The sequence below is a fragment of the Notolepis coatsorum genome (genome assembly GCF_963971535.1).
Source record: "Notolepis coatsorum genome assembly, chromosome: 3".
Taxonomy (NCBI): Eukaryota; Metazoa; Chordata; class Actinopteri; order Aulopiformes; family Paralepididae; genus Notolepis; species Notolepis coatsorum.
The window spans coordinates 193,349,474-193,375,786 of NC_140167.1; the positions used below are offsets into that span (position 1 = coordinate 193,349,474).

General features: G+C 44.7%; 1 protein-coding gene across 1 annotated transcript in view; it reads right to left on the reverse strand.

Moving 5' to 3' along the window:
• The window catches only part of il1rapl1a (interleukin 1 receptor accessory protein-like 1a), a gene marked incomplete at its 5' end in the record, with an annotated part of 149,873 nt that overhangs the window by 38,684 nt on the left and 84,876 nt on the right, over positions 1-26,313 (reverse strand). Inside the window, 2 exons of the mRNA XM_084311490.1 lie at positions 5,839-5,984; positions 17,261-17,393. Coding sequence (XP_084167616.1) covers positions 5,839-5,984; positions 17,261-17,393 — 279 coding nt within the window. The remainder of the gene's footprint in view (positions 1-5,838; positions 5,985-17,260; positions 17,394-26,313) is intronic.

A 26,313-nucleotide genomic window follows, 5' to 3' on the forward strand; every position in this document is an offset into this window, starting at 1 on the left:
CTCTACAACCCCTATTCACCTCATTCTAATCTTGCATGCATACAACACAAGTCCTTCATACTGACTTAGGCCTAACAAAAATAATGGTTGGTTTCAGGTTGCCGACCGACCCTGCCGATTTAGGTGCGACCCAATATATTTTATGAGTTTTAAAAAAAATATATATATTAAAAAAAAAAAAAAAATCCTTTTTTTTTTTTTTTTTTTTTTTTTTTTTAGAATAAAGTTTCATAGAAATCTTAGTCAAACATTTAGTATTATGGATATTAAACATGCTGGCAGAGTACATGCATCCATGTTGTTGTGAACATTTTAACCCTTTCACTGCCACACGACAGCCGGTTAACCCTTTCACTGTGACAATACAGAAGGTTAGCCCTTTACTATCACACAACCGACGGCGATGCTCCATCATTAGCATCATTAGCTCCGCATCCGCGGAGCTAATGATGCTAATGATGGAGCATCGCCGTCGGTTGTGTGATAGTAAAGGGCTAACCTTCTGTCGTGTGGCAGTGAAAGGGTTCATTAAATAAAGAAATTCCCTATCCATAGTCGCCGTGGGAAAGAATAAAATAAAAAAAAAAAAAAAAAAATTCCCTACCTACCCATGGCCAAACTGACAACCAACCTGAAACCAACTATTATTTTTGTTAGGCCTTACTGATTACTATAACTCATGTTATTATGCTTATTCCGACCGTGGGGACAAGTTATTTAAAGGTCCCGTTTGAATGTCCTCCTTTCAACAAGTTAATATAGGTTTCTGAGGTCCCCAAAGATGTATTTGAATTTCCTTTGTGCTGGAAATCCCACTCACATGATGCATTCTAGCAGCCTCTATGCCCCTCTGTGTCGGTCCTGTTCTCATTCTAGCCGCCTCTATGCCCCTCTGTGTCGGTCCTGTTCTCATTCTAGCCGCCTCTATGCCCCTCTGTGTCGGTCCTGTTCTCATTCTAGCCGCCTCTATGCCCCTCTGTGTCGGTCCTGTTCTCATTCTAGCCGCCTCTATGCCCCTCTGTGTCGGTCCTGTTCTCATTCTAGCAGCCTCTATGCCCCTCTGTGTCGGTCCTGTTCTCATTCTAGCAGCCTCTATGCCCCTCTGTGTCAGTCCTGTTCTCATTCTAGCCGCCTCTATGCCCCTCTGTGTCAGTCCTGTTCTCATTCTAGCAGCCTCTATGCCCCTCTGTGTCATTATTATTATTATTATTATTATTATTATTATTATTATTATTATTATTATTATTATTATTATTATTATTATTATTATTATTATTATTATTATTATTATTATTATTATTATTATTCCCCCCCCCCCCCCCCCCCAGTCGTAACAAACATCAATATCAGTGATCTGGCTTGTACCTTGTATAGGAGTCATAACATCAATATCAGTGATCTGGCTTGTACCTTGTATAGGAGTCATAACATCAATATCAGTGATCTGCACCTTGTATAGGAGTCATAACATCAATATCAGTGATCTGCACCTTGTATAGGAGTCATAACATCAATATCAGTGATATGCACCTTGTATAGGAGTCATTACATCAATATCAGTGATCTGCACCTTGTATAGGAGTCATAACATCAATATCAGTGATCTGCACCTTGTATAGGAGTCATTACATCAATATCAGTGATCTGCACCTTGTATAGGAGTCATAACATCAATATCAGTGATCTGCACCTTGTATAGGAGTCATAACATCAATATCAGTGATCTGCACCTTGTATAGGAGTCATAACATCAATATCAGTGATCTGCACCTTGTATAGGAGTCATAACATCAATATCAGTGATCTGCACCTTGTATAGGAGTCATTACATCAATATCAGTGATATGCACCTTGTATAGGAGTCATAACATCAATATCAGTGATCTGCACCTTGTATAGGAGTCATAACATCAATATCAGTGATCTGCACCTTGTAGAGGCTTCCTGCAGCTATATTTCTTATGTGGCAGCCTTTATCTTTAAGACAGATTTCCCTAGGGACAAATAACGTATTTGTTATTGGCTCCCAGGTTATTGGCTCCCAGGAGCCCATCATATCAGGCTCCGTTGTAATGTTACTGTGTGTTTCATTATGTTTAGTCTTGGTTCAGACTGTAGGTCTCTATCGTCTTGGTGCAGAGACCTGGTGATAGCAGTCTCTTTATGAGTTTCCTTGATTGATTGATTGATTGATTGATTGATTGATTGATTGATTGATTGATTGATAGATTGGTTGATTGATTGATTGATTGATTGATTTTATCTGACAATATATAAATAACACATGACAGAAGCACAGTCTGGAATATTGCCAAGGATAGACACAAAAAAGCTCAGAGCTTATTTCCATTGTGGCCCTTGTGGGGGGGGGGGGGGGGGGGGGGGGGTAGGGGAACGAAGTCATACAGACATCGTAAAGACACATGACATCACATCACATAGACATAACATAGACACATAAAAACATGTAAAAGTGGTGTGACATCATCATACCGTTGCACAGGTAAGATGTGACAGCACTTTAACCTACTGTATATAGTTGTACAGGTAAGATGTGACATTACTTTAACCTACTGTATATAGTTGTACAGGTAAGATGTGACATTACTTTAACCTACTGTATATAGTTGTACATGTAAGATGTGACATTACTTTAACCTATTCAGGTGCACAGGTAAGATGTGACATTACTTTAACATATATAGTTGCACAGGTAAGATGTGACATTACTTTAACCTATATAGCTGTACAGGTAAGACGTGACATTATTTTAACCTATATAGTTGTACAGGTAAGACGTGACATTATTTTAACCTATATAGTTGTACAGGTACGATGTGACATTACTTTAACCTATATAGTTGTACAGGTAAGACGTGACATTATTTTAACCTATATAGTTGTACAGGTAAGATGTGACATTACTTTAACCTATATAGTTGTACAGGTAAGACGTGACATTATTTTAACCTATATAGTTGCACAGGTAAGATGTGACATTACTTTAACCTATACTGTTGTACAGGTAAGATGTGACATTACTTTAACCTACTGTATATAGTTGTACAGGTAAGATGTGACATTACTTTAACCTACTGTATATAGTTGTACAGGTAAGATGTGACATTACTTTAACCTATATAGCTGTACAGGTAAGATGTGACATTACTTTAACCTATATAGCTGTACAGGTAAGATGTGACATTACTTTAACCTATATAGTTGTACAGGTAAGATGTGACATTACTTTAACCTATATAGCTGTACAGGTAAGATGTGACATTACTTTAACCTATATAGTTGTACAGGTAAGACGTGACATTATTTTAACCTATATAGTTGTACAGGTAAGATGTGACATTACTTTAACCTATATAGTTGTACAGGTAAGACGTGACATTATTTTAACCTATATAGTTGTACAGGTAAGATGTGACATTACTTTAACCTATATAGTTGTACAGGTAAGACGTGACATTATTTTAACCTATATAGTTGTACAGGTAAGATGTGACATTACTTTAACCTATATAGTTGCACAGGTAAGATGTGACATTACTTTAACCTATATAGTTGTACAGGTAAGATGTGACATTACTTTAACCTATATGGTTGTACAGGTAAGACGTGACATTACTTTAACCTATATAGTTGCACAGGTAAGATGTGACATTACTTTAACCTATATAGTTGTACAGGTAAGATGTGACATTACTTTAACCTACTTTATATAGTTGTACAGGTAAGATGTGACATTACTTTAACCTACTTTATATAGTTGTACAGGTAAGATGTGACATTACTTTAACCTACTTTATATAGTTGTACAGGTAAGATGTGACATTACTTTAACCTACTGTATATAGTTGTACAGGTAAGATGTGACATTACTTTAACCTACTGTATATAGTTGTACAGGTAAGATGTGACATTACTTTAACCTACTGTATATAGTTGTACAGGTAAGATGTGACATTACTTTAACCTATATAGCTGTACAGGTAAGATGTGACATTACTTTAACCTATATAGCTGTACAGGTAAGATGTGACATTACTTTAACCTATATAGCTGTACAGGTAAGATGTGACATTACTTTAACCTATATAGTTGTACAGGTAAGATGTGACATTACTTTAACCTATATAGTTGTACAGGTAAGATGTGACATTACTTTAACCTATATAGTTGTACAGGTAAGATGTGACATTATTTTAACCTATATAGTTGTACAGGTAAGACGTGACATTACTTTAACCTATATAGTTGTACAGGTAAGACGTGACATTATTTTAACCTATATAGTTGTACAGGTACGATGTGACATTACTTTAACATATATAGTTGTACAGGTAAGACGTGACATTATTTTAACCTATATAGTTGTACAGGTACGATGTGACATTACTTTAACCTATATAGTTGTACAGGTACGATGTGACATTACTTTAACCTATATAGTTGTACAGGTACGATGTGACATTACTTTAACCTATATAGTTGTACAGGTACGATGTGACATTATTTTAACCTATATAGTTGTACAGGTACGATGTGACATTACTTTAACCTATATAGTTGTACAGGTACGATGTGACATTACTTTAACCTATATGGTTGTACAGGTAAGATGTGACATTACTTTAACCTATATAGTTGTACAGGTAAGATGTGACATTATTTTAACCTATATAGTTGTACAGGTACGATGTGACATTACTTTAACCTATATGGTTGTACAGGTACGATGTGACATTACTTTAACCTATATAGTTGTACAGGTACGATGTGACATTACTTTAACCTATATGGTTGTACAGGTACGATGTGACATTACTTTAACCTATATAGTTGTACAGGTAAGACGTGACATTATTTTAACCTATATGGTTGTACAGGTAAGATGTGACATTATTTTAACCTATATAGTTGTACAGGTACGATGTGACATTACTTTAACCTATATAGTTGTACAGGTACGATGTGACATTACTTTAACCTATATAGTTGTACAGGTACGATGTGACATTACTTTAACCTATATGGTTGTACAGGTACGATGTGACATTACTTTAACCTATATGGTTGTACAGGTACGATAGTTGTCCTTTGGGTGAGACTTGTGTCGTTTATGTGACGCATTGAGACAAATTGGGCCTTTCACACTGGTAGCATATTAAGTTATTAACTTACATAATTTCAGCACTTAAATAATTTACAATGTCATGTGTGTATCAAGCCACACTGATTGACCCAGCGATTTGGTGTTATCATAGACTGTGATAAAGATCTTTGCAAGAACTAGAGAGATGTAATTCCTATATGTAGGCCTATGCCAAATTTCCCTCGGGATGATTAAAGTATTTCTATTCTATTCTACTCTATTATATACTTGGCGTGTGTGTGTGTGTGTGTGTGTGCACACGTGTGTTTGCACTTTGTCTGAATGCATAATTTGCCTGCTTCCACTTTGAAATTAGCCACCAGCCGCTACTGAGAGGTAGAGAGAGAGAGCGAAAGAGAGGAGAGAGAGAGAGAGAGAGAGAGAGAGAGAGAGAGAGAGAGAGAGAGAGAGAGAGAGAGAGAGAGAGAGAGAGAGAGAGAGATCAGCGCCCCAAAGTAAATCTCTGGTGCCTCTCGTCTGTTTCCAACCTTTGCCCCCCGGGGGGAGGTGGTTGTATGTTGTGTCACGGAGGAGGAATATGGACACATTCTGTTTCCTTTCCCCCTCTTTGAAATCACATTACTGAGTCTGAAGAGGTCTCTTTTCCTCCTTGTGTTTGTAGAGCCTCCAGGGCCTCTCGAGGCTGTCGTGAGGGTATGAGAGAGAGCCCTTACCCTGTCTGAATAGCTGTATGGTGGCCTGACGTCGCCCATTGCCGTTCTCCACATAACAGGAATAATTCCCCAGGTCCCCCTCCTCCACCGAGTCGATTGTCAAGGAGATGGCCACTTCCTGCTCGCCGAGGTGCTCCTTGACGACCCTGCAAGATATAAAAATAGACGCCACCAGCGTCAGAGCGTCAGATAAGTGGCTTTACAGATGAGATTCCTGTACTCACAATCGGTCCAATAATGTCCCCTTCATTGGTAGGCCGCGGGTGTGCAGCCGCGGGAACTAAAATGTGCATATAGATAGAAAATCTAACTGGTTTCACCTCAAAGTCGTGAAAGAGCGGAGCAGGTTGAGCGGGTTCAGCCCCGCGGTACATGTGAGACCGCCGCGCCACGGAACCCGCCGCGGTGCGTACGCGCGGCACACAGTGAATTCATTGCTTTTTAATCTACTAGACGGCGGTAACGGAAAATACGTGTTGTGTGTTCCTGTATCACGGGTGTGTGTTGTGTGATGAAACCTGCTTTAAGTACTTCATGGTATGTTAATTCCTTTCTCAGCACTCCAAACATATGAGAAATGAAAATCAATAAGGGTTCTTCTTCTGAGTGCGTGGGGGTGGGGGGGGGGAATAAAATAACAGCGACGAGAAGAAAATCTTTTTATAGCGGCTGCCATGGTAACGGGGGGGGGGGGAGAGAAAGTAATATTCCATAAAGTAAATGAGTGTCCCCTGCTGGGCTGGTTGGAGCTGATGGAGGTGAGGAAATAACGCTTCCCGGAACCTTACCTACGCCGCTTAGCCCACCGGCACCCTCTGTAGACATGACCATTTGGAATAAACATGAAGAGAATGTGATTTTGTACGTTTGCGTGCTGCTAAGTGTGTGTGTGTGTGAGTGTGTGTGTATGTGTGTGTGTGTGTGTGTGTGTGTGTGTGTGTGTGTGTGTGTGTGTGTGTGTGTGTGTGTGTATGTGTTGGAAGGCATCGTGTCTGTGGTAAGAAGAATAGAATAGAATAGAATAGAATAGATAGAATAGATCTTTATTTGTCATTGTTGGTACAACGAAAATTTGTTAGGAACATCACCACTGGCATACAACATAAGATATAGCATGTGCGAAATAATAATGTCAATAATAATAGTAATATAGTAATAAAGTATCAATGTCCCAATGTTCTCAATATATAACATACCATCATTGTCCCAAGTGCATTTAGTGCTAGTGCAAATAATTTAATAAATATAAATATTTCAGTCCAGTGAGTTGATGGAAGGAGGGGGGGTGGTGGGGGGGGGGGCGTTGACTTGCAAAGGATGAAGTATTGTATAGTGCAGCAATGCAAGTCCGGTTCACAGTTACTGTTGTAATGTGGGAGTGGGAGTTATGTGGGGGTGGGATGCGGGGGGGGGCAAGTTGATGTTCGTCGTTGAGCAGCCTGACAGCCCGTGGGTAGAGGCTGTTGGTCAGTCTGCTGGTTCCGGACTGGATGGATCTGTACCTTCAACCAGAGGGCAGCAGTTGAAAGAGATGGTTTGCTGGGTGGTACTGGTCTAGTAAGATGTTATTTATACGCCGTAGGCAGCGGGAGGTAAAGACTGTGGAGATATCTGGGAGGCTAGCTCCAGTGATCCTCCTCGCAGCCTTGACCACTCTGTGGAGGGCCTCCTTCTCTGCCCTGGTGCAGCCAGTAAACCACCCAGTAGTCTGTACGTGAGTACACTCTCTACTGCACAGTGGTAGAAGTTGACCATCAGTCCCTGTGGGAGTTTAGTCCATTTAAGCTTCCTAAGATAGAAAAGGCGCTGCTGTGCTTTGCCCACAGCAGAGGCAATGCTGACCCCCCAGGACAGGTCGTCAGACATTGTCACGCCCAGAAACTTAAATTTCGAAACCCTCTCCACCTCCTCATTCCCAATGAGGAGTGGAGAGTGGCTGAGGTCACCAGTCCTGCGGAAATCGATGATCATCTCCTTGGGCTATTTGTGTACGTCTAGAGAGAAGTGGAAAGGAGAAGGATCAAAGAGTTTGGGTGGGTGGGTTATAATGACTGATCTCAACCGTCATCTCCGGTCCGCTAGTAAAAACAAACTGCACATAAGGACAGCTTGCCGGGAAGGTTTGTCGTCAGTATTTGAAAGTGTATCGTGGGCTTTTCATGAAGAGGCCCGGGATGAGACGATGATGGTATTTGTAGTTCCAAATAAGTTTGCCGTGAGAGGGGCAGAGGCTTTGGAGAGGGAGGGAGGGAGGGGAGGGAGGGAGGGAGGGAGTTAGGGAGGGAGGGAGGGAGGGAGGGAGGGAGGGGAGGGAGGGAGGGAGGGAGGGAGGGGAGGGAGGGAGGGAGGGCTGCGTCTATATCTATCACAGCCGAAGAGTGCAAGATCGCTTCCGCATTCTTCGCCATTAACGCCAGTACGGTAATGCGCATTTCCTTTTCCTTCGCCCAGGTGCTCGCCGAGCATTCGCATGAGTCGCCGCTTGGTTCGACGCGGTTCAGACCCCCATTAATCACAGATGCCAGAACGCGCCATATGCCATATTAAAGCCAAAGCCTTTGGTTCATATTAACGCTGGTCAATCACATATTAACACGCCAAAGCCTTTGGTTCATATTAACGCTGGTCAATCACATATTAACACGCCATTAGCACACATTACAAGACGAAAGTCTTTCTCTGGTCTGCATCCCCTTAACAATTGTGTGTATTGAGCCGTACTGTATTGTACCCATTCTGCAATCTGTTAATAACATTTTCATTCAATCAATTTCATTCAATCAATTTTATGAATGCCCGAATAATGTTATGGCGTTGCGAGTGAATCGTGTCGCGATAATATACATGTATTCCATAATATGTAAAGTACAGTTGACAGCTGCGTTGTGTTAACGTTACAATGTACAGGGAAATAAAATTATGGCGTGTTATGGCGTTATGTGGTCCTCGTTTGGATAATATGTAAAATACAGTTGACAGCTGCGTTGTGTTAACGTTGCAATGTACAGGGAAATGCTGCGTTGTGTTAACGTTGCAATGTACAGGGAAATGCTGCGTTGTGTTAACGTTACAATGTACAGGGAAATAAAATTATGGCGTGTTATGGCGTTATGTGGTCCTCGTTTGGATAATATGTAAAATACAGTTGACAGCTGCGTTGTGTTAACGTTGCAATGTACAGGGAAATGCTGCGTTGTGTTAACGTTGCAATGTACAGGGAAATGCTGCGTTGTGTTAACGTTACAATGTACAGGGAAATAACATTATGGCGTGTTATGGCGTTATGTGGTCCTCGTATGGCGTTATGTGGTCCTCGTTTGGATAATATGAAAAAGTACAGTTGACAGCTGCGTTGTGTTAACGTTGCAATGTACAGGGAAATAACGTTATCGCGTTGCGATAATATACATGTATTCCATTTGGGCGTCTGAGCGGGGGAAAAGAAAATGGGCATTTGGAGGGCGTTACCGGGGCCAATCAGGGCCAAATGCGGAAGCGCTCTTGCACTCCTTCGGCTGTGATAAATATAGACGCGGGAGGGAGGGAGGTGGTGAGATTCATCGCTTTCCGCGGAAGAGAGAGAGAGGGCTCTTTGAAGCCTCCCGTTTTCAAAACAGAACACATTGTCGCCCACAGATCCTGCCACCACACAGCTTGAGGTCGCTTTTCTCATGGCGAGGCTTTGAACTACTGTTCAACACGAGGGTCCCAGGCACAGTGGAGAACAAGGTAAAGGAGAAGCTGCCCAGACGACTGTCCCGGCAGAACACACAGCAGTTTAGACGACTGTCCCGGCAGAACACACACCAGTTTAGACGACTGTCCCGGCAGAACACACACCAGTTTAGACGACTGTCCCGGCAGAACACACAGCAGTTTAGACGACTGTCCCGGCAGAACACACACCAGTTTAGACGACTGTCCCGGCAGAACACACACCAGTTTAGACGACTGTCCCGGCAGAACACACACCAGTTTAGACGACTGTCCCGGCAGAACACACAGCAGCCGTACACTTCGGTAGAACACATCCATGTCCACTGTATTATGTGGATGGGAGATATGTTGGCTGCGGGGCCTCAAGACAAGTGGAGAGATTTGTTCATGTTTAGTCTCCCTCCTCGCTCACCCACTCAACTTTCCTATTCCTCTCTCTCTCTGTCTTTATGAGAGTAAAGCCAATCCATTGGCTGGATCACAGCATGCCTAGGGTAACGGGGATGGAGAATAAAGAATGCAAAGCGGTCAAAGGCTTATAATAGTAACAAAATATCCAAATAATAGAAGAGTATGGATAAAGACTCGTTAAGCAGTCTGGAACATGTTATCTATATTGATCAAAGTTAATGATCCCCATCCCTATTCAACTGGTGCACCTCTTCTTTACGTGAAGAAATTGTAAATGTTCCAGAATTGGTCAAACTCTTTGTAAAAGCCTGTCTTTGCCTTATGGGTGATTTGCTGTATTGATAAAAACACACAACTGAGTCCACGGCTGCAGGCACTGTTTTGTCTCAACATTCTCTCACTCCCTCATTAGCAAATAATACTGTGTTGGCTCATTTAGTGATCAATTCCCAACTTATTCATTCCTTTTATTCATTCAACCCGACGTCCAACTGCAAACCACAAAGTGAACCGGGCCCGGGTCTATAGCGCAATCGATCACACACTCTTCATTATGCTGAGCCAGATTTGTTTAGCTAATTTATTAATCTCTGCATGCTATGCTAATGTCCAGTCATGCATGCTGTGATAACAACAATAGCCCTGTCCCAGGCCGTTGCAAATGAGAATTTATGGGCTCCCGTTTCCATAGAAATGAACTCCTCTGAATCAATAGCGAACGCGCGTTGTGTAAATAGATGCCAGCGGAGATTCTGAACCCAGGGTATGAGCGTTCTTCTCCAGGCTCAGATTCAGCGCCTGATGCATTAGTAATAGAGGAGGCAAACGAAGTGGAGACGTACACTTGGGTAGAACACATCCATGTCCACTGTATCATGTGGATGGGAGATATGTTGGCTGCAGGGCCTCAAGACAAGTGGAGAGATTTGTTCATGTTTAGTCTCCCTTCTCGCTCACCCACTCAACTGTCCCGTTCCTCTCTCTCTCTCTGTCTTTATGAGAGTAAAGCCAATCCATTGGCTGGATCACAGCATGCCTAGGGGTAACAGGGATGGAGAATAAAGAATGCATGATCAAATACATTATTGATCCACTGCATGAAATATCGCTATGAATTATTGAAAAGATGACCCTTCAGCTGATAAGAGGGGGAATCCTGGAGACGGTGGAGTGATGTAGGGAGAGCAAAAATGAGAAAGAGAGAGAGAGAAAGACGAGAATTGTAGTGGTGGATGAAATGAGACTTGTCTCTGTGCCATATCACTGCACATGCAAACTCACCATGCCATATGTATCTTCTTTACCTCTCCGCCTTGCTGACATCCTCCCTACCTCTCCACCTCACTAACATCATCCCTACCTCTCCACCTCACTAACACCCTCCCCACTTCTCTAACATCATCCGTACCTTTCTAGCTCACTAATATCATCCCTACCTCTCCACCTCACTAACATCATCCCTACCTCTCTAACATCATCCCTACCTCTCTACCTCACTAACATCATCCCTACCTCTCTACCTCACTAACATCATCCCTACCTCTCTACCTCACTAACATCATCCCTACCTCTCTACCTCACTAACATCCTCTCTACTTCTCTAACATCATCCCTACCTCACTAACATCCTCTCTACCTCACTAACATCATCCCTACCTCTCTACCTCACTAACATCCTCTCTACTTCTCTAACATCGTCCCTACCTCTCTACCTCATTAACATCCTCTCTACCTCTCTACCTCACTAACAGCATCCCTACCTCACTAACATCATCCCTACCTCACTAACATCATCCCTACCTCACTAACATCATCCCTACCTCTCTACCTCACTAACATCATCCCTACCTCACTAACATCATCCCTACCTCTCTACCCTCACTAACATCATCCATACCTCTCTACCTCACTAACATCATCCCTACCTCTCTACCTCACTAACATCCTCTCTACCTCACTAACATCATCCCTACTTCTCTACTTCACTAACATCCTCTCTACCTCACTAACATCCTCTCTACCTCACTAACATCCTCTCTACCTCACTAACACCATCCCTACCTCTCTACATCACTAACATCCTCTCTACTTCACTAACATCCTCTCTACCTCACTAACATCCTCTCTACCTCACTAACATCATCCTACCTCTCTACATCACTAACATCCTCTCTACCTCACTAACATCCTCTCTACCTCACTAACATCATCCTACCTCTCTACCTCACTAACATCCTCTCTACCTCTCTACCTCTCTAACATCCTCTCTACTTCTCTAACATCATCCCTACCTCTCTACCTCACTAACATCATATCGACCTCACTAACATCATCCCTACCTCTCTACCTCACTAACATCATCCCTACCTCTCTACCTCACTAACATCATCTCTACCTCACTAACATCCTCTCTACCTCACTAACATCATCTCTACCTCACTAACATCCTCTCTACCTCTCTACCTCTCTAACATCCTCTCTACCTCTCTACCTCTCTAACATCCTCTCTACCTCACTAACATCCTCTCTACCTCTCTAACATCCTCTCTACCTCACTAACATCCTCTCTACCTCTCTAACATCCTCTCTACCTCACTAACATCCTCTCTACCTCTCTACCTCTCTAACATCCTCTCTACCTCTCTACCTCTCTAACATCCTCTCTACCTCACTAACATCCTCTCTACCTCTCTACCTCTCTAACATCCTCTCTACCTCTCTACCTCACTAACATCCTCTCTACCTCACTAACATCATCCCTACCTCACTAACATCTTCTCTACCTCACTAACATCATCTCTACCTCACTAACATCATCCCTACCTCTCTACCTCTCTAACATCCTCTCTACCTCTCTACCTCACTAACATCTTCTCTACCTCACTAACATCATCCCTACCTCTCTACCTCTCTAACATCCTCTCTACTTCACTAACATCCTCTCTACCTCACTAACATCCTCTCTACCTCACTAACATCCTCCCTACCTCGCTAACATCCTCCCTATCTCCCATGCCCTCCCCCATCTCCCCCGTCCCTCTCTGCACTCTTTTCCCTGCTCCAGCTATCCTCCCGCTCCTTTCCTCAGCTACCCCCCCCCCCCCCCCCCCCCCCCCCAACATCCTATCTGTGTGCTGCTATGGGTGGTTGAGGTTAGGGCGATAGCTATAGTGGCGGTGGTGTGAAGAATGGTGGTTGTTAACCATCTGACAGTGGCTGTCTCCCCAGAGCTGAAGTCTTTCCAAACAGCGGCCTGGCCCCTAATGGGAAACATGCACATGGGCCAGGGAATGGACTTGTTTAAATGTGTTACACCATAGGGGAGGGAGAGACATGGCTATGGACTTGTTTTAAATGTCTTAGAATCCTGAGAGAGAGACCCGACTGTACCCCACTTTACACTGTTACACACTGAGCGAGGGCGAGAGGGAGAGAGAGAGAGAGAGAGAGAGAGAGAGAGAGAGAGAGAGAGAGAGAGAGAGAGAGAGAGAGAGAGAGAGAGAGAGAGAGAGAGAGAGAGAGAGAGTGAAATGCAGATATGGCCACAGGAAAAAGGGGAACTATGTTCAATTTAATAATTCATACGTGTTATTCCTATGATCCTATGGTCCAAAGGTATTAGTGAACACTCGCATATCCTAAAACTGAGATTTGTGATGTCATCATGCAGGTATGAAATCTAAAGCTGCTCCACAGGCAATTAATTGGGAGAGATGGTAAAGGTGAGAGCACCCAGGAGAATGTTCCGGGTATATGGGTACATTTTCTGTTTCAGAACTCAGAAACACCACTATGGAATAAAGCTCAGTTGGGTTTTAAAATATTCTGTGTCTCCCATTCACTGTCAGCAAAGCAGCTCCAGACATTATACCTGATGACTTCTCACTCGTCTTACTCCTGGTTTCCCGGGCTTCGGTATAGAGTTGCTTGTGTTCAAATCAAATATTGATTGACCGAACCTTCCTAGGTCATGGAAATAACATATTGGAATTCTCGATTTGTGTGGTGTTCCATTTCTTTTTTAGGTCAACCCTTGAACCCAAACAGCCACAGTTGGGATCAAGACAACATGGGTCTCATTCGCCAACGGACTTACGACAAAAAGGGCTTTCTCTTAGGGCCATTTCAGACCTTTTCAGGCAAGACATGAATATAGACAATATATTATAATATAATATTAATTATATATGTTTTATTGGGACGGTTGGTGAATCCCAAAATCAGCTTGAAAAGGTCTCAAATGGCCCTAAGAGAAATCCCTTTTTGTTGTAAGTCGTTGGAGAATGAGACCCAATCTCACGTATGGTGTAATATAGAGCAACACTCCACCACATCACTTTCTAGTTCACAATGATTTAAAATGGAGAGAGAGAGAGAGCGAGAGAGTGTTGTTTGCAGCGCTCTACAGCAGGCCTGTACAGTGCGACATATATCTCGCACGTGCTACAGCAACAGCGGTCTGTGCGATGGATGGATTTACTTCAGTAGCACTGGTGCGATAGGGATTCGGTTCATATAGATACTCTTATTTTGAAAATCCTGTAGCGGGTCTCATTTCTGCCCACGCGCAGCTCCAGCTAGGCTCCGAAAGCTAGCAACGTTCAGGTGCATATGATAATCTTATTTTGAAAAAACTCTTGTGACAACTCGACGAGTCATATCCGCCCTATCCGTGCGCCTTCTGCAAGCAGAGCAGCGCGTTGGTCGGTTGCTGCGTTAACACAGCAGTGCGCCTACACGTCCCGAAATAAGTCCGTGGTGTTTTTTTCTTCTCGCAACGGGTCAAATGCATCTACATGCTTTGCACCGTCGCCATTCCTTTATGCGCACATCGCCCGAAATTAACGTTTATGTACCATTACAATCACTACAACGTTAGCAAGCTAACAAGCTAATCCTGATCACAGGCAGAGCCAGCAGACACAGTGTGGAAAGGGAAATGGGGGGGCACTCTCTCCCCTTCCCTGTGTGTGTGTGCGTGCGTGCGTTTGGAAAGATGATGAAGTCACTAGTCAGGACAGGAGTATATTATAGTAAACTGAGGATGGACAGATAATGTTGATATTCAAATAAACAAGTTTCGAGAGGAGTGGAAGTTTGAAGACAGACTAGACTACAATATGATGCGGGGGTGGTGAGTTGAAACAGTGTGTGTGAATGAATGAATGAGAACTTTATTTAACAGATTGCAGAATGGGTACAGTACAGTATGGCTCAATACACACAATTGTTAAGGGGATGCAGACCTGAGAAAGACGTTTGTCTTGTTTACATCAGGGTCCCCCATTGTGTGTGTGTGTGTGTCCCCCAACCGACCCCACTTCTATGTTTCAATAAATTATTTGCATTTAAAACTATTAACGCTGACTCATTCCTTCAGTCCACTCAAAATTATGCTAATATTCCTTATGTTGTTTATGATATTAATTGAAAATAGCATATGAGAGTATCATAGTAATAATAACACATGGCGATATACTAAATGACAGCCAAACATGGCACTGCAACTAAATAACACAAATACAATAGGCACATTTGTGACTGTTACAAATATAACAAGTTTTATACTTGTGCTACAAGATTTTGGCCTGTGCTACAAAACTATCAACCTCTGTAGCACCAGTGCTATGTGCAAAAAAAGTTAACGTACAGCCCTGCTCTACAGGGAGAGGAGTCAGAAGCGGTGAGCCTGTGTGGCCGCCAGGACACGGCAGCGGAGACGTTTGTCTTTGGTGTGCTAAAGAGGAGTGATGAAACCGGGCTGATGGTTGGAGTAAGATTCAACTTTCACTATCACACTGGAACCACCGGCTGTGGCGGCTCAGAGATCAGCTCATTAGAGCTCTCAGCGGAGGGCATTACATCATAACCACAGCAGGACGGACGGAACCCGCGGTCGCCGTGCAGCGCTGTCAAGAAGCCGTGTCCTGATGACTGTCAACGGTCTCCTCCAACAGATCTTTATATGGAGTAGTAGACATCACACTAAATGTCTTACTAAAAGAGCTTACGTAAACAATAGAGGACACACGCGTATAGGATCAACTAGAACAAATATCTGCCCTGAGCGGACTGTCAGGACAACTTGTACACTCTGATCTCTGACGGTTGCTGTTCTGGACACAGAGCCTTTATCGTGGCCATGAATAGAATAGAATAGAAAATTATCTTTTTATTGCCGTGTACATTTTTACATGTACCATGCATTTGTCCTCTGCATTTAAAGGGTTATTTCACTTTAGTAGAACTTCAGCAGTAGATTTATAATGAGTAACACATCTCTGGTAAGCACTAGATTTTAATAATAATAATAATAATAATGGATTCAATTTGTACCGCGCTCTACATTCGTGATAATCTCAGAGTGCTACAGGAGATAAAGACAAAAGTTAAATGAATAAAACAATTTAAAATGAATAAAAACAATTAAAAAGACTAACAACCAGTGAAATGGAAGAACCTAAGAGTAAAATAAAATAAAAATAATAGTAAAATGAATAGAAGTAAAAATAAAAGTAAAAGAAAATTCAGGCAAAAGCCTTGTTAAAAAGAAATGTTTTTAGGCCCCTTTTAAAAACCTCGACAGATTGTGGTGCTCTCAGGTGGATGGGGAGAGCATTCCACAGTCTGGGTGCGGCGGAGCAGAAGGCGCGATCGCCCATGGAGTGCAGCTTAGTCCTGGGGGCTTTGAGGAGGTATGCTGTGCCGGAGCGGAGGGAACGTGAGGAGGACTGGGGGGTGAGGAGTTCCTTGAGATAGGCAGGGGCACCACCGTGTACGCACTGGTGAGTGAGGAAGGACACCTTGTACTCAATTCTGTGTTCCACAGGGAGCCAGTGAAGGGATCTGAGGGTGGGGGTGATGTGATCATATTTGCGCACCCTCATCAGGATCCTAGCAGCGCATTCTGGATGGTTTGCAGTTTTTTAATGCTTTTGCTAGGAATCCCGATGAGGAGTGCATTGCAATTTTAAATGATAATCTCATCTCTGGTAAGCACTATGTCGATTTTAAATGATAAGCATTTGAAAATGATCAGCACATCTCGAGTACGCACTAGATTTAAAATGATCAGCACATCTCGAGTACGCACTAGATTTAAGATGATCAGCACATCTCGAGTATGCACTCGATTAGAGAGTTCCCGCTGCATTACTGTATGTGGGAAAAAGTCAAACTTTACAGATTTGTCGATGAATTCAGATGATGGACAGGTCGACAAAGTCCCCGACTGCATATTCGACTGAGAACGTCATCGGCGGCGGACGGCCCTAACGTCCCACACGGCACTTACTTGATGTCGCTCTCCTGGACCCTCTCCTCGTCCAGGTCCTCGATAAACTTCTCCCCTTTCATCCAGTAGATGAGGGGCATGACGTCCCCGCTGTAGCCGAAGAACGCCCGGCACGTCAGGTTCAGAGCGCTTCCTGTGGAGACAAGGAAACGGCACGCTGTCATTCCCGCGTGAGAGGCGCGCGTATCGTGCGCGCGTACATGCCGAGCCGCATCATACGGCCGCCGTGAGCTTCATGTGCTCAGACGGCAACGGCGACACTTTGAATTATATCATACGGTCTGAGACGGGGAGTGACAGGCGTGTCTATGTAGTACAATTCTTACTGCACACACACACACACACACACACACACACACACACACACACACACACACACACACACACACACACACACACACACACACACACACACACACACACACATACACACTCTCTCTCTCTCGCACACACACAGGCCACAGGCTGGCTCCAGCGATATCATGCATGTCAAAGGTGATGGCGTGAGTGTATTTTTCAGTAGGTCTCGCTGGCTTAATAGAGCCTCACGGATCCCTGAGGGACATATAAGAGTGCATACTAACCAAGACTTCTCACACCTGCACCACGCCGCCCCCCGACACCCAGTAAACACTCACTGCCATTTAGCCAGCCTCGGGGGACCGAGCGCTCAGTCCTCACCTAACTATCGATCCAAATCTTATCGACTCCCCCTTGCGTGTCAATATATTGCACGCAACAAAAGCATGCACACACACACACATACACACAGACACACACAGCTCTGACATCAAATAAACGGCGAGGAACCACAAGGGGGCACTCACGAGCTTCCCAACAAGGCAGCCCTTAGAAACCCGGTATCCCATGAGAGACGAGGGAGGAAAGAGGAGGGGTGAGAGGTGAGGTTTGACGAAAGCGTTTTTCTTATTTAGAGCCGTGGCTGTGTGAGAACAAAGGTCATGATTCAACAGCTGTGGGTTAGTGAGCGTTGATACTTGGGTGAGGCTCACGTCATTCCTCGTGCACCTGCTGTTGAGACAACCGACATATAGTGCCTTCTGCTCTGTGAGCCCACATGAGACTGAGCCGCGGCGCTATACAGAAAACACCATAGTCTATGACCGACTAAGAAGAAATGCTGCCCTTCGTCAATCAGGTTAGCTGAAAGCAGCCATTTACCATTTACCATGAACCATTGTTTCCCATGTTGATATTTAAGCACTATATTTCAAATTGGAAATCCAAGCTGAACCGCATGGAAAGGAGGATGCTATGAGCCTTGTGTAAAGTGACTTGACCGAATCAGACGTTACAGGCCAATTCGAATTGCCAAAGCTAGTAAGGCCTTGTGCGGCCACTGGGGAGCGGCGCTATGCATGGAGACAGCAGATCCTATGTATATATACATATACTGTATGCATATGTTTACTCTGCTCTCAGGGCCCAGAGCACAGCAACTGTGCTGCCGCTGCTGCCTTACAATGAAGCACACAACAGCATGTAAACAACACATGGATGAGCGAGACTAATCATGCGGTACATAAGCAGCATGGTAGAGGGCACTCCTTCCCTCTGGAGAGCCAGTGTTGTGTCTGGCTCCAGGGCTTGGCACTTTGAGGGGACTGGGGGAGAAGGATTCGTTGGTGGCAGACCAGGCTGCAGAAACAAATTAGTGGGGGGGCATAAAATGTTCTCGGGGGGGCACAATGGTTTTTCAACACAGGTTCCCTTTTATACGTTTCAGCTGGGACAACGGCTCTGTGGCTTGCTTGGCGCTGCCCACAGTGCTGAACTAAACAGCAGAGAGGCAATTGAAAAATCTAATTTCTCTCTATCTTAAGAACATTCACTTATACAAAAACAGACTGAACGGATATATATAACAGACCTGCTGGGGCAGCGGACTGAGAGCAGGGGACACAAACAGGCTGGATAAGATGGTCAGGAAGGCCAGTAGCGTGGTTGGGGTGGAGCTGGACTCCCTAGCGAGGGTGGCGGAGAGGAGGAACCTTGCTAAGCTCCAGGCCATCAGGGAAAACCCCTCCCACCCACTATACACAGACTTGACTGACAGGAGGAGCATGTTCAGTGCTAGGCTCACACTACCTAAATGCAGCACTTCATTCCGACAGCCATCAGACTATACAATGCATCACTGTGCCTCACTGCATCACTGAGCACAGAGTGACAGTTACCATCTTCCTGGACCTACTGTAGACTTCAGTATGTTTTTACTGTATTTATTTACTGTATCTTTTATTCTATTTTTATTCTATTTCATTTTATTCTATTCTTAGGCCATTTGTTTTGTTATTCTTATTCGTGACTTGTTCTGTCTAAATGTTTAATGTTGAGTGATTTGCAGTGTCAAATTTCCCTCAGGATAATACATTTCTATTCTATTCTATTCTATATCTTTGAAAAGTCTCCATTTATTCAACACTTCTGAATTCACTGACAAACTGAACTGAACTGACAAAAATAAGGTGCATAAAAAAGCAAACAAAATTTCTCCACAGGCTACTCACCATCATTAGTAGAGCGGCAAGCGGCGTTTGGGGACTGAGTGAAATCTTCTTAAAACACTGTCCCTCCACTCATTCCTGAACTTTTTTGTTAAGTCCTTCTCAAATGCCAACTGAATTAAATTGGGCTTGCGTCGATGAAGCATACTAAGGCGATGTTCTGTAAAGACGTTCTTGAGGGTAGAAAACGAATTCTCACAGAGTACTGTGCTAGTTTCAGTAGTGTTGTTGTTGACATCAGTGCCCACTAGGGCTGTCCCCGACTAAGGGTTTGGATAGTCGACTTTGATTGAAAAGAAAAAAAGAAAATTTTTTTTTACCAGGGTGGGCACAGCTGACTCAGTGGGCGGGCCCGGCCCCCTAATGCCCGCCCATGGCACCGGGTCTGGTTGGTGGTGGTGGTGGTGATAGTGGTGGTGGTGGTGGTAGTGGTGGTGGTTGTGATGGTTGTGGTTGTGGTTGTGGTGGTAGTGGTGGTGGTGGTAGTGGTGGTAGTAGTGGTGGTAGTGGTGGTGGTGGTGGGTGGTGGTGGTAGTGGTGGTGGTAGTGGTGGTGGTGGTTGTGGTTGTGGTGGTAGTGGTGGTGATGGTGGTGGTAGTGGTGGTGGTTGATTCCAAGGGTGGAAAGTAACTAATTATATTTACTATAATTGAGTAGCTTTTTTGTGTGATTGCACTTTTTTCTCAGTAGTTTATAAAATCATTCATTTCAACTTTTACTTAAGAAGTGAGCTCTAGTTTGTCCTGCCAGGATGTTAAGGCTGCGGTTACATGAGGGGAAAACAGGAACGTTGTATTTTCACTTTTCACAACGTTGCATTATCACAGTCAGGTTAGGCAATGCATTGTCTCCTGAACTCTTTCGTTGTCAGAAGCTAGGCGTGGTTAGACGGCAACGGATCTCATCACTGAGCATGCGCGAGAGGTATTTCGTCACGTGCACAAAAGCGCAAGCTCTGGGTTAAAAATGAAAAATATAGCATCAAATGTCTGGGAGTCTGTGTTTCAACTTGACTAACAGGGTGAAAGATTAGGCAGATCAGTTTCCCTTTTTTCCTCCCTCAATAATATTATGTTATTTATGTACGTTATCATTATGTAAACAAATGCACATATGGATTGTTTGCTGCAACATCTCTTCACCGGCTGTTATTTTCTGCACATCGGCAGATGTGTTACTGTGTTACGTTACTCCACTTCTCCTTAAACTTATATTACGATACCGTTTCCAATCACAGCTCACCAGCAAAACCTGCTCTCTCGTAAATTACACTGGACTGTAGCCTTTTTTCTTCCTCCAACACACTGGCATTTACGTACAATACGCAGGTGCGTGGTGCTCGCGCTGTCTACAGTGCGATAAAAGGACATGTAAAAATACTATCAAGTAAATAAACAGTGTAAAGATATATCTCTTATACAAATAAACAACACATAAGGTATAGAAAATAATAAATGTGGACTTTAGGTGATAGCCTAATCTACCTTTTGTTGAACTAAATCTAATCATTAATCTGGACCTTCAGAATAGTTTGCCTCGGAACATTGGCTATAGGCTGGGCTGGGTCAGGGTCAGTGTCAGGGTCATTCTCATACACATTGGTGCTCATTGGTGAGCCTGTAAACGATATGTTCACAGTGGAGAAAACTGCCTCACAGCTGTATGCAGACAAGCAACAGGGAACATGTCGTTAGCATATTGTTGTGCAGTGAATGAATGTGTTTCTGGTGGATCGATTATACTGGGCTCTTAGATCCTTTATTCTCTGTGCCCTCAGTTCGGATTTGAGTGGGAATGTTTGCTCAAAAGATGTGTTCTGTCTCGTGGTGGTGCTTCACATCGCCACTTTTAATAATTGCATACAGTCTCGGAACATATGAGGCTTACTGCTTTTGAACATATGAGGCCTACTGCTTTTGAACATATGAGGCCTACTGGTTTTGAACATTTGAGACATACTGGTTTTGAACATATGAGGCCTACTGGTTTTGAACATATGAGGCCTACTGGTTTTGAACATATGAGACACACTGGTTTTGAACATATGAGGCCTACTGGTTTTGAACATACAAGGCCTACTGGTTTTGAACTGTCTGTGGGAAGAAGGAACATGTAGTCTGTCCATTCTTGATTAATAGCTTTTTTTTCTGCTGTCCACATTTCTCTTCTTAGGAAATGTAGAGCATGCTAGGGCTGGGCGATTAATCGAGTTTCAATTACAATTACGATTTCGGCTTCCCACCATCATGAAAACAAGATAATAATCAAGATAAAATTATTATCATGCCGCATGCCGTGTTGCTCTTATTGTCTCTGTGCTGTAAATGCCCTTCCTTCACAGCGGTGCGCTCTACCCCTCCCCCTATCCAAAGCCCAAACAGTAGGTTCAGCTCGTGTTTGAGAGGGAGGAGGGAGCGTGTTGAAGATGACAGAAAGGCAGCCTTTGGTTGAGAAGAATATTTTTTCCCTTATTTCTTTCCTTCTTGTATTTCAGTTCAATTATATTTACATGTAAAGTTCAGTTTCCATTTGATGTTCTCAAATCAATCAGTAATCATGTTTAATAATCATGATTTCAATATCAAATCAAATAATTATGATGATTATGATAGTTGGTCAAACGGAGCAGCCCCAGAGCGTGCCGTGTCTACTCGTCCCTGGCTCACGCATGTCTCAGGCTGTTCTGTCTGCTCTCTGGTCTCTCCCTGGCTGTTCTGTCTGCTCTCTGGTCTCTCCCTGGCTATTCTGTCTGCTCTCTGCTCTCTCCCTGGCTGTTCTGTCTGCTCTCTGGTCTCTCCCTGGCTGTTCTGTCTGCTCTCTGGTCTCTCCCTGGCTGTTCTGTCTGCTCTCTGGTCTCTCCCTGGCTGTTCTGTCCGGTCTCTCCATGGCTGTTCTGTCTGCTCTCTCCCTGGATGTTCTGTCTGGTATCTCCCTGGCTGTTCTGTCTGGTCTCTCCCCCTGCCTGTGTGTGTCTGTGTGGTCTCTGGTCTCTCCCTGGCTGTTCTGTCGGCTCTCTGGTCTCTCCCTGGCTGTTCTGTCTGCTCTCTGGTCTCTCCCTGGCTGTTCTGTCTGCTCTCTCCCTGGATGTTCTGTCTGGTATCTCCCTGGCTGTTCTGTCTGGTCTCTCCCCCTGCCTGTGTGTGTCTGTCTGGTCTCTGGTCTCTCCCTGGCTGTTCTGTCGGCTCTCTGGTCTCTCCCCTGCCTGTGTGTGTCTGTCTGCGTGTGCTGTATCTCATCTCACTCACACACTGAATGGAGCCGTAATGCTGAGATTATTATTTACAACGCGTGCGATTGGTCTGTGAGTTTCCTGGGCTGCTAAACCCGCGCTGTAAAGGCCAGAGAAACGCTGCACCGGTTTAAAGTAAGAAACGCTCCATCAAAATGAATTAATTCTCAATAATTTATGGGTTTGTAGGTCCGGGTCCTGATTGGTCGGCGTCTCGGATGGAGCTGAATATGGATTCTAAGAAATTAGGTGATGTCCCTGTGGTCACATCAAGGGACCACTTCAGCTCCAAGTGGGTCGGCTACTCAAACGTATGAGCTATGGTTTGTGTTAGTGTGGTTATCTCGCTAGCTCACTGAACTATAATAATAATAATAATGAGCTTGCTTTCTAGTTTGCCAGATAGTGAGCTTATAATGTTAGTTGTTACGAAGGATCAGATTAAACCGAATATATATATTTATTACTTGATATATATTGCATAGTATTTGTATATCGTCTGATATCCCTTGTGTATTCTTTGAACATATACACGGAATATCCCTTTACCTAGTACAGACCATAATATTTCGTTCTCCTATTGGATAGCGATCCACTAGGCGCCACTGCCATACCCCCAAGGTCTAGTTCAAAGTCACCGCCAAGGCTTGCCTGGACATGCCCGGTTCTGCGCAAGAATACGAGACAGGAATAAGGCTGGTACTAGATTATTCACCGTACGTATAAATACGTCGCAGGTGGATACAGCAGCACTTAGCCTAAAGTCAAGTTAACCTAGAAACGTGTTACCCTCAAACGTTAAAGCCTTCATCACGAGTCAACGACCAAGTGAAGTGAGCAACCGTGCATCTAAATAGAGCACTTATAACCGCGTGCGGATAGGACAGTAAAAGTGTCAGAGCTTAGTGGAATAACGTCAAGTTCGACCTAGTTAATGTGAAGTACCGCGCACCGGAGAATCTACACCGGTGAATGCAGAGCCCTTTTCCGGCTGGATTATTATTATATTGCTTTGGTCCTGTGGCTGTTGGAGCGGAGGAGAATCGTCTACACCCACTACTGTGTGGGATTTACCCGTGAGGAACATCACTCGAGCCCGTCTCAAGGAGAGGCTGGCTGGCTTTCACCTATGCTGCACGCATACTTGGATTACAGCTGCTGCTTTCGTCTGCCGATCAAGGGAGTAATGTACCGACTCCCGTAGCTGGAGCTTATTGATTCCCCGTTGATCCAGAGTTTGCATTCGAACATTTCCTCCCCCTGCTGGCCTACAACCGGAGGGACCCTACTAGTATCTCCCGCTGCCCTACTAGTGTACCATAGATATAATTCCTATTGATACCGGTGGTATTTATTATCTCATGCGTACTATTCTAATGGACTTACGCTCTTGACTTACTCACGCACATTCTTCGCCTTATAAGCGCGACTCTACGTAAAGTATTGTTATATACTATCATTGCTGCTAATAAATATTATTATAACCCAGATTTGTGTGGAACCGTGTCATTGTGGAAGTGTTCATCTGATATACCTGTGTACTGTATGGCCAGTAGTAATGTACATAAGACAGTAGTGGTTTAATGATACCATACTTATTAATACAGTCAGGGAATTGTACCCCTCAGTTACAATTGGTCCTTCGAGCCGGAGGGTAATTAGCGTAATATTAATATAATATTAATATTAACATGGCCGATGATGAACACTCCACAAACGGTTCTCCTAAACTAGATCGCCCGCAGCGCAGACAGAAGCCACCTCTTTCCCTAGAGGACTACGCTGACAGTCTACTACCTAGCTTTATAAAGAAGTTAAGTACGGATAAAATAAATAAAGCGGATAGTAAAAGTATGTCAAACCCTACCGACCAGGCGACTCCGCCAGTAGAGACCCTAGTGGGTTCTAACGTAACTGACCAAGCTCACGGGGGGGACCAGGAGGGACCTGACATGACTTTACCCCCCGCCGACGCCAACGAGGTAGTCCCCGGAGAGCTCCAGGATAAAGAAAGCCCTCCAGGGACGGAACCCGACCCACTACCAGAAGAGACGCACACCCAGGAGATGGACCTCCTCGGAGCGCGACAGGAGAACGGATCTCCAACGAGCACTGCCAGAAGCCGATCACCTCCGCCTGTGTCTTCCCCCAGCGAAGCGGACAAGATGCTGGCGCAGGCACTCATCGCCACCCTGGCAGCCTCCACCGAGCGCGAACGAGCTGCAGACCAACGAGAGCGCCTTCACGCACAACTCCAAGCGCAAGCCCTCAGTGAACGCGAACATTCTGCAACCGAGCGAGAGCGCTTCCAGGCGCAACAAAGGAGTGAAGACGACCGCATAAGACTGGAGACCAGACGCCTTCAGACGGAAGAGAACATTGAAAGAAGCCGCACCGATGCACAGTGCGCCGCCGCCAATGCACAGCGCGACGCCGCCCATGCCAGCGCCAATGCGCAGCGCGACGCCGCAAATGCCCAGCGCGAAGCAGTGCGCGAAGCCGCCCATGCCCAACGCGAGGCAGAGCGCGACCGGCTGCAGGCGCAGCTGATGGACAAATTGATTGCCATGGCGACACCCCCTCACTCCGCACGGAGCTCCCGGAGATCATCACGACAAGGGTCTAGGACGCATTCCCCTACCCGACCAAGCGACCCGGGACCCCGCCAACAGGAGGATCCTGTCCACGTCTCCGAACCCCCTTCCCGACCGGTCCATACGAGACCCAGCAACCGGGAAGAACCGGACCACGCCGAGAGACTGAACAGAAGACTCCAGGACCTAGTAGAGGAAGAGGAAGAGGAGGAATGTCAAGCCGACCAGCAGCAACGTACTCTGGACCAGGAGGCCCAGTACAGCCCCGACCAGCAGCAACGTACTCTGGACCAGGAGGCCGAGTACAGCCCAGACGTCAGCCCCAAGGCACTGCGCTACAAACCCCCGACTCAACTCACGGGTGAGTTTGACGCACCGTCAGCACCGAGGAACAGCACCTGGGTACCCGACCTTCAGTACCCACCAAGTACCAGCCCAAGACGACACGCACGGGGAGACTCGCCCAGGAGGCCTCTCCCCCAACGCTCACCGATGTGCCAGCCATCCATGGCATCGTACCTTGGCACACCGACGTTCCCGGACTTCACACACGAGAACAGAGCACAGTACACAGAGCTACGAATGTGCTTAGAGACAATGATGTCCGATGTACCGGATGAAACGTACAAGTATGCTATCCTACTCAAGCACCTGAAGGTGCCCAGAGCGCACAATATAGCGCTGGCATATTCCAACTCTACT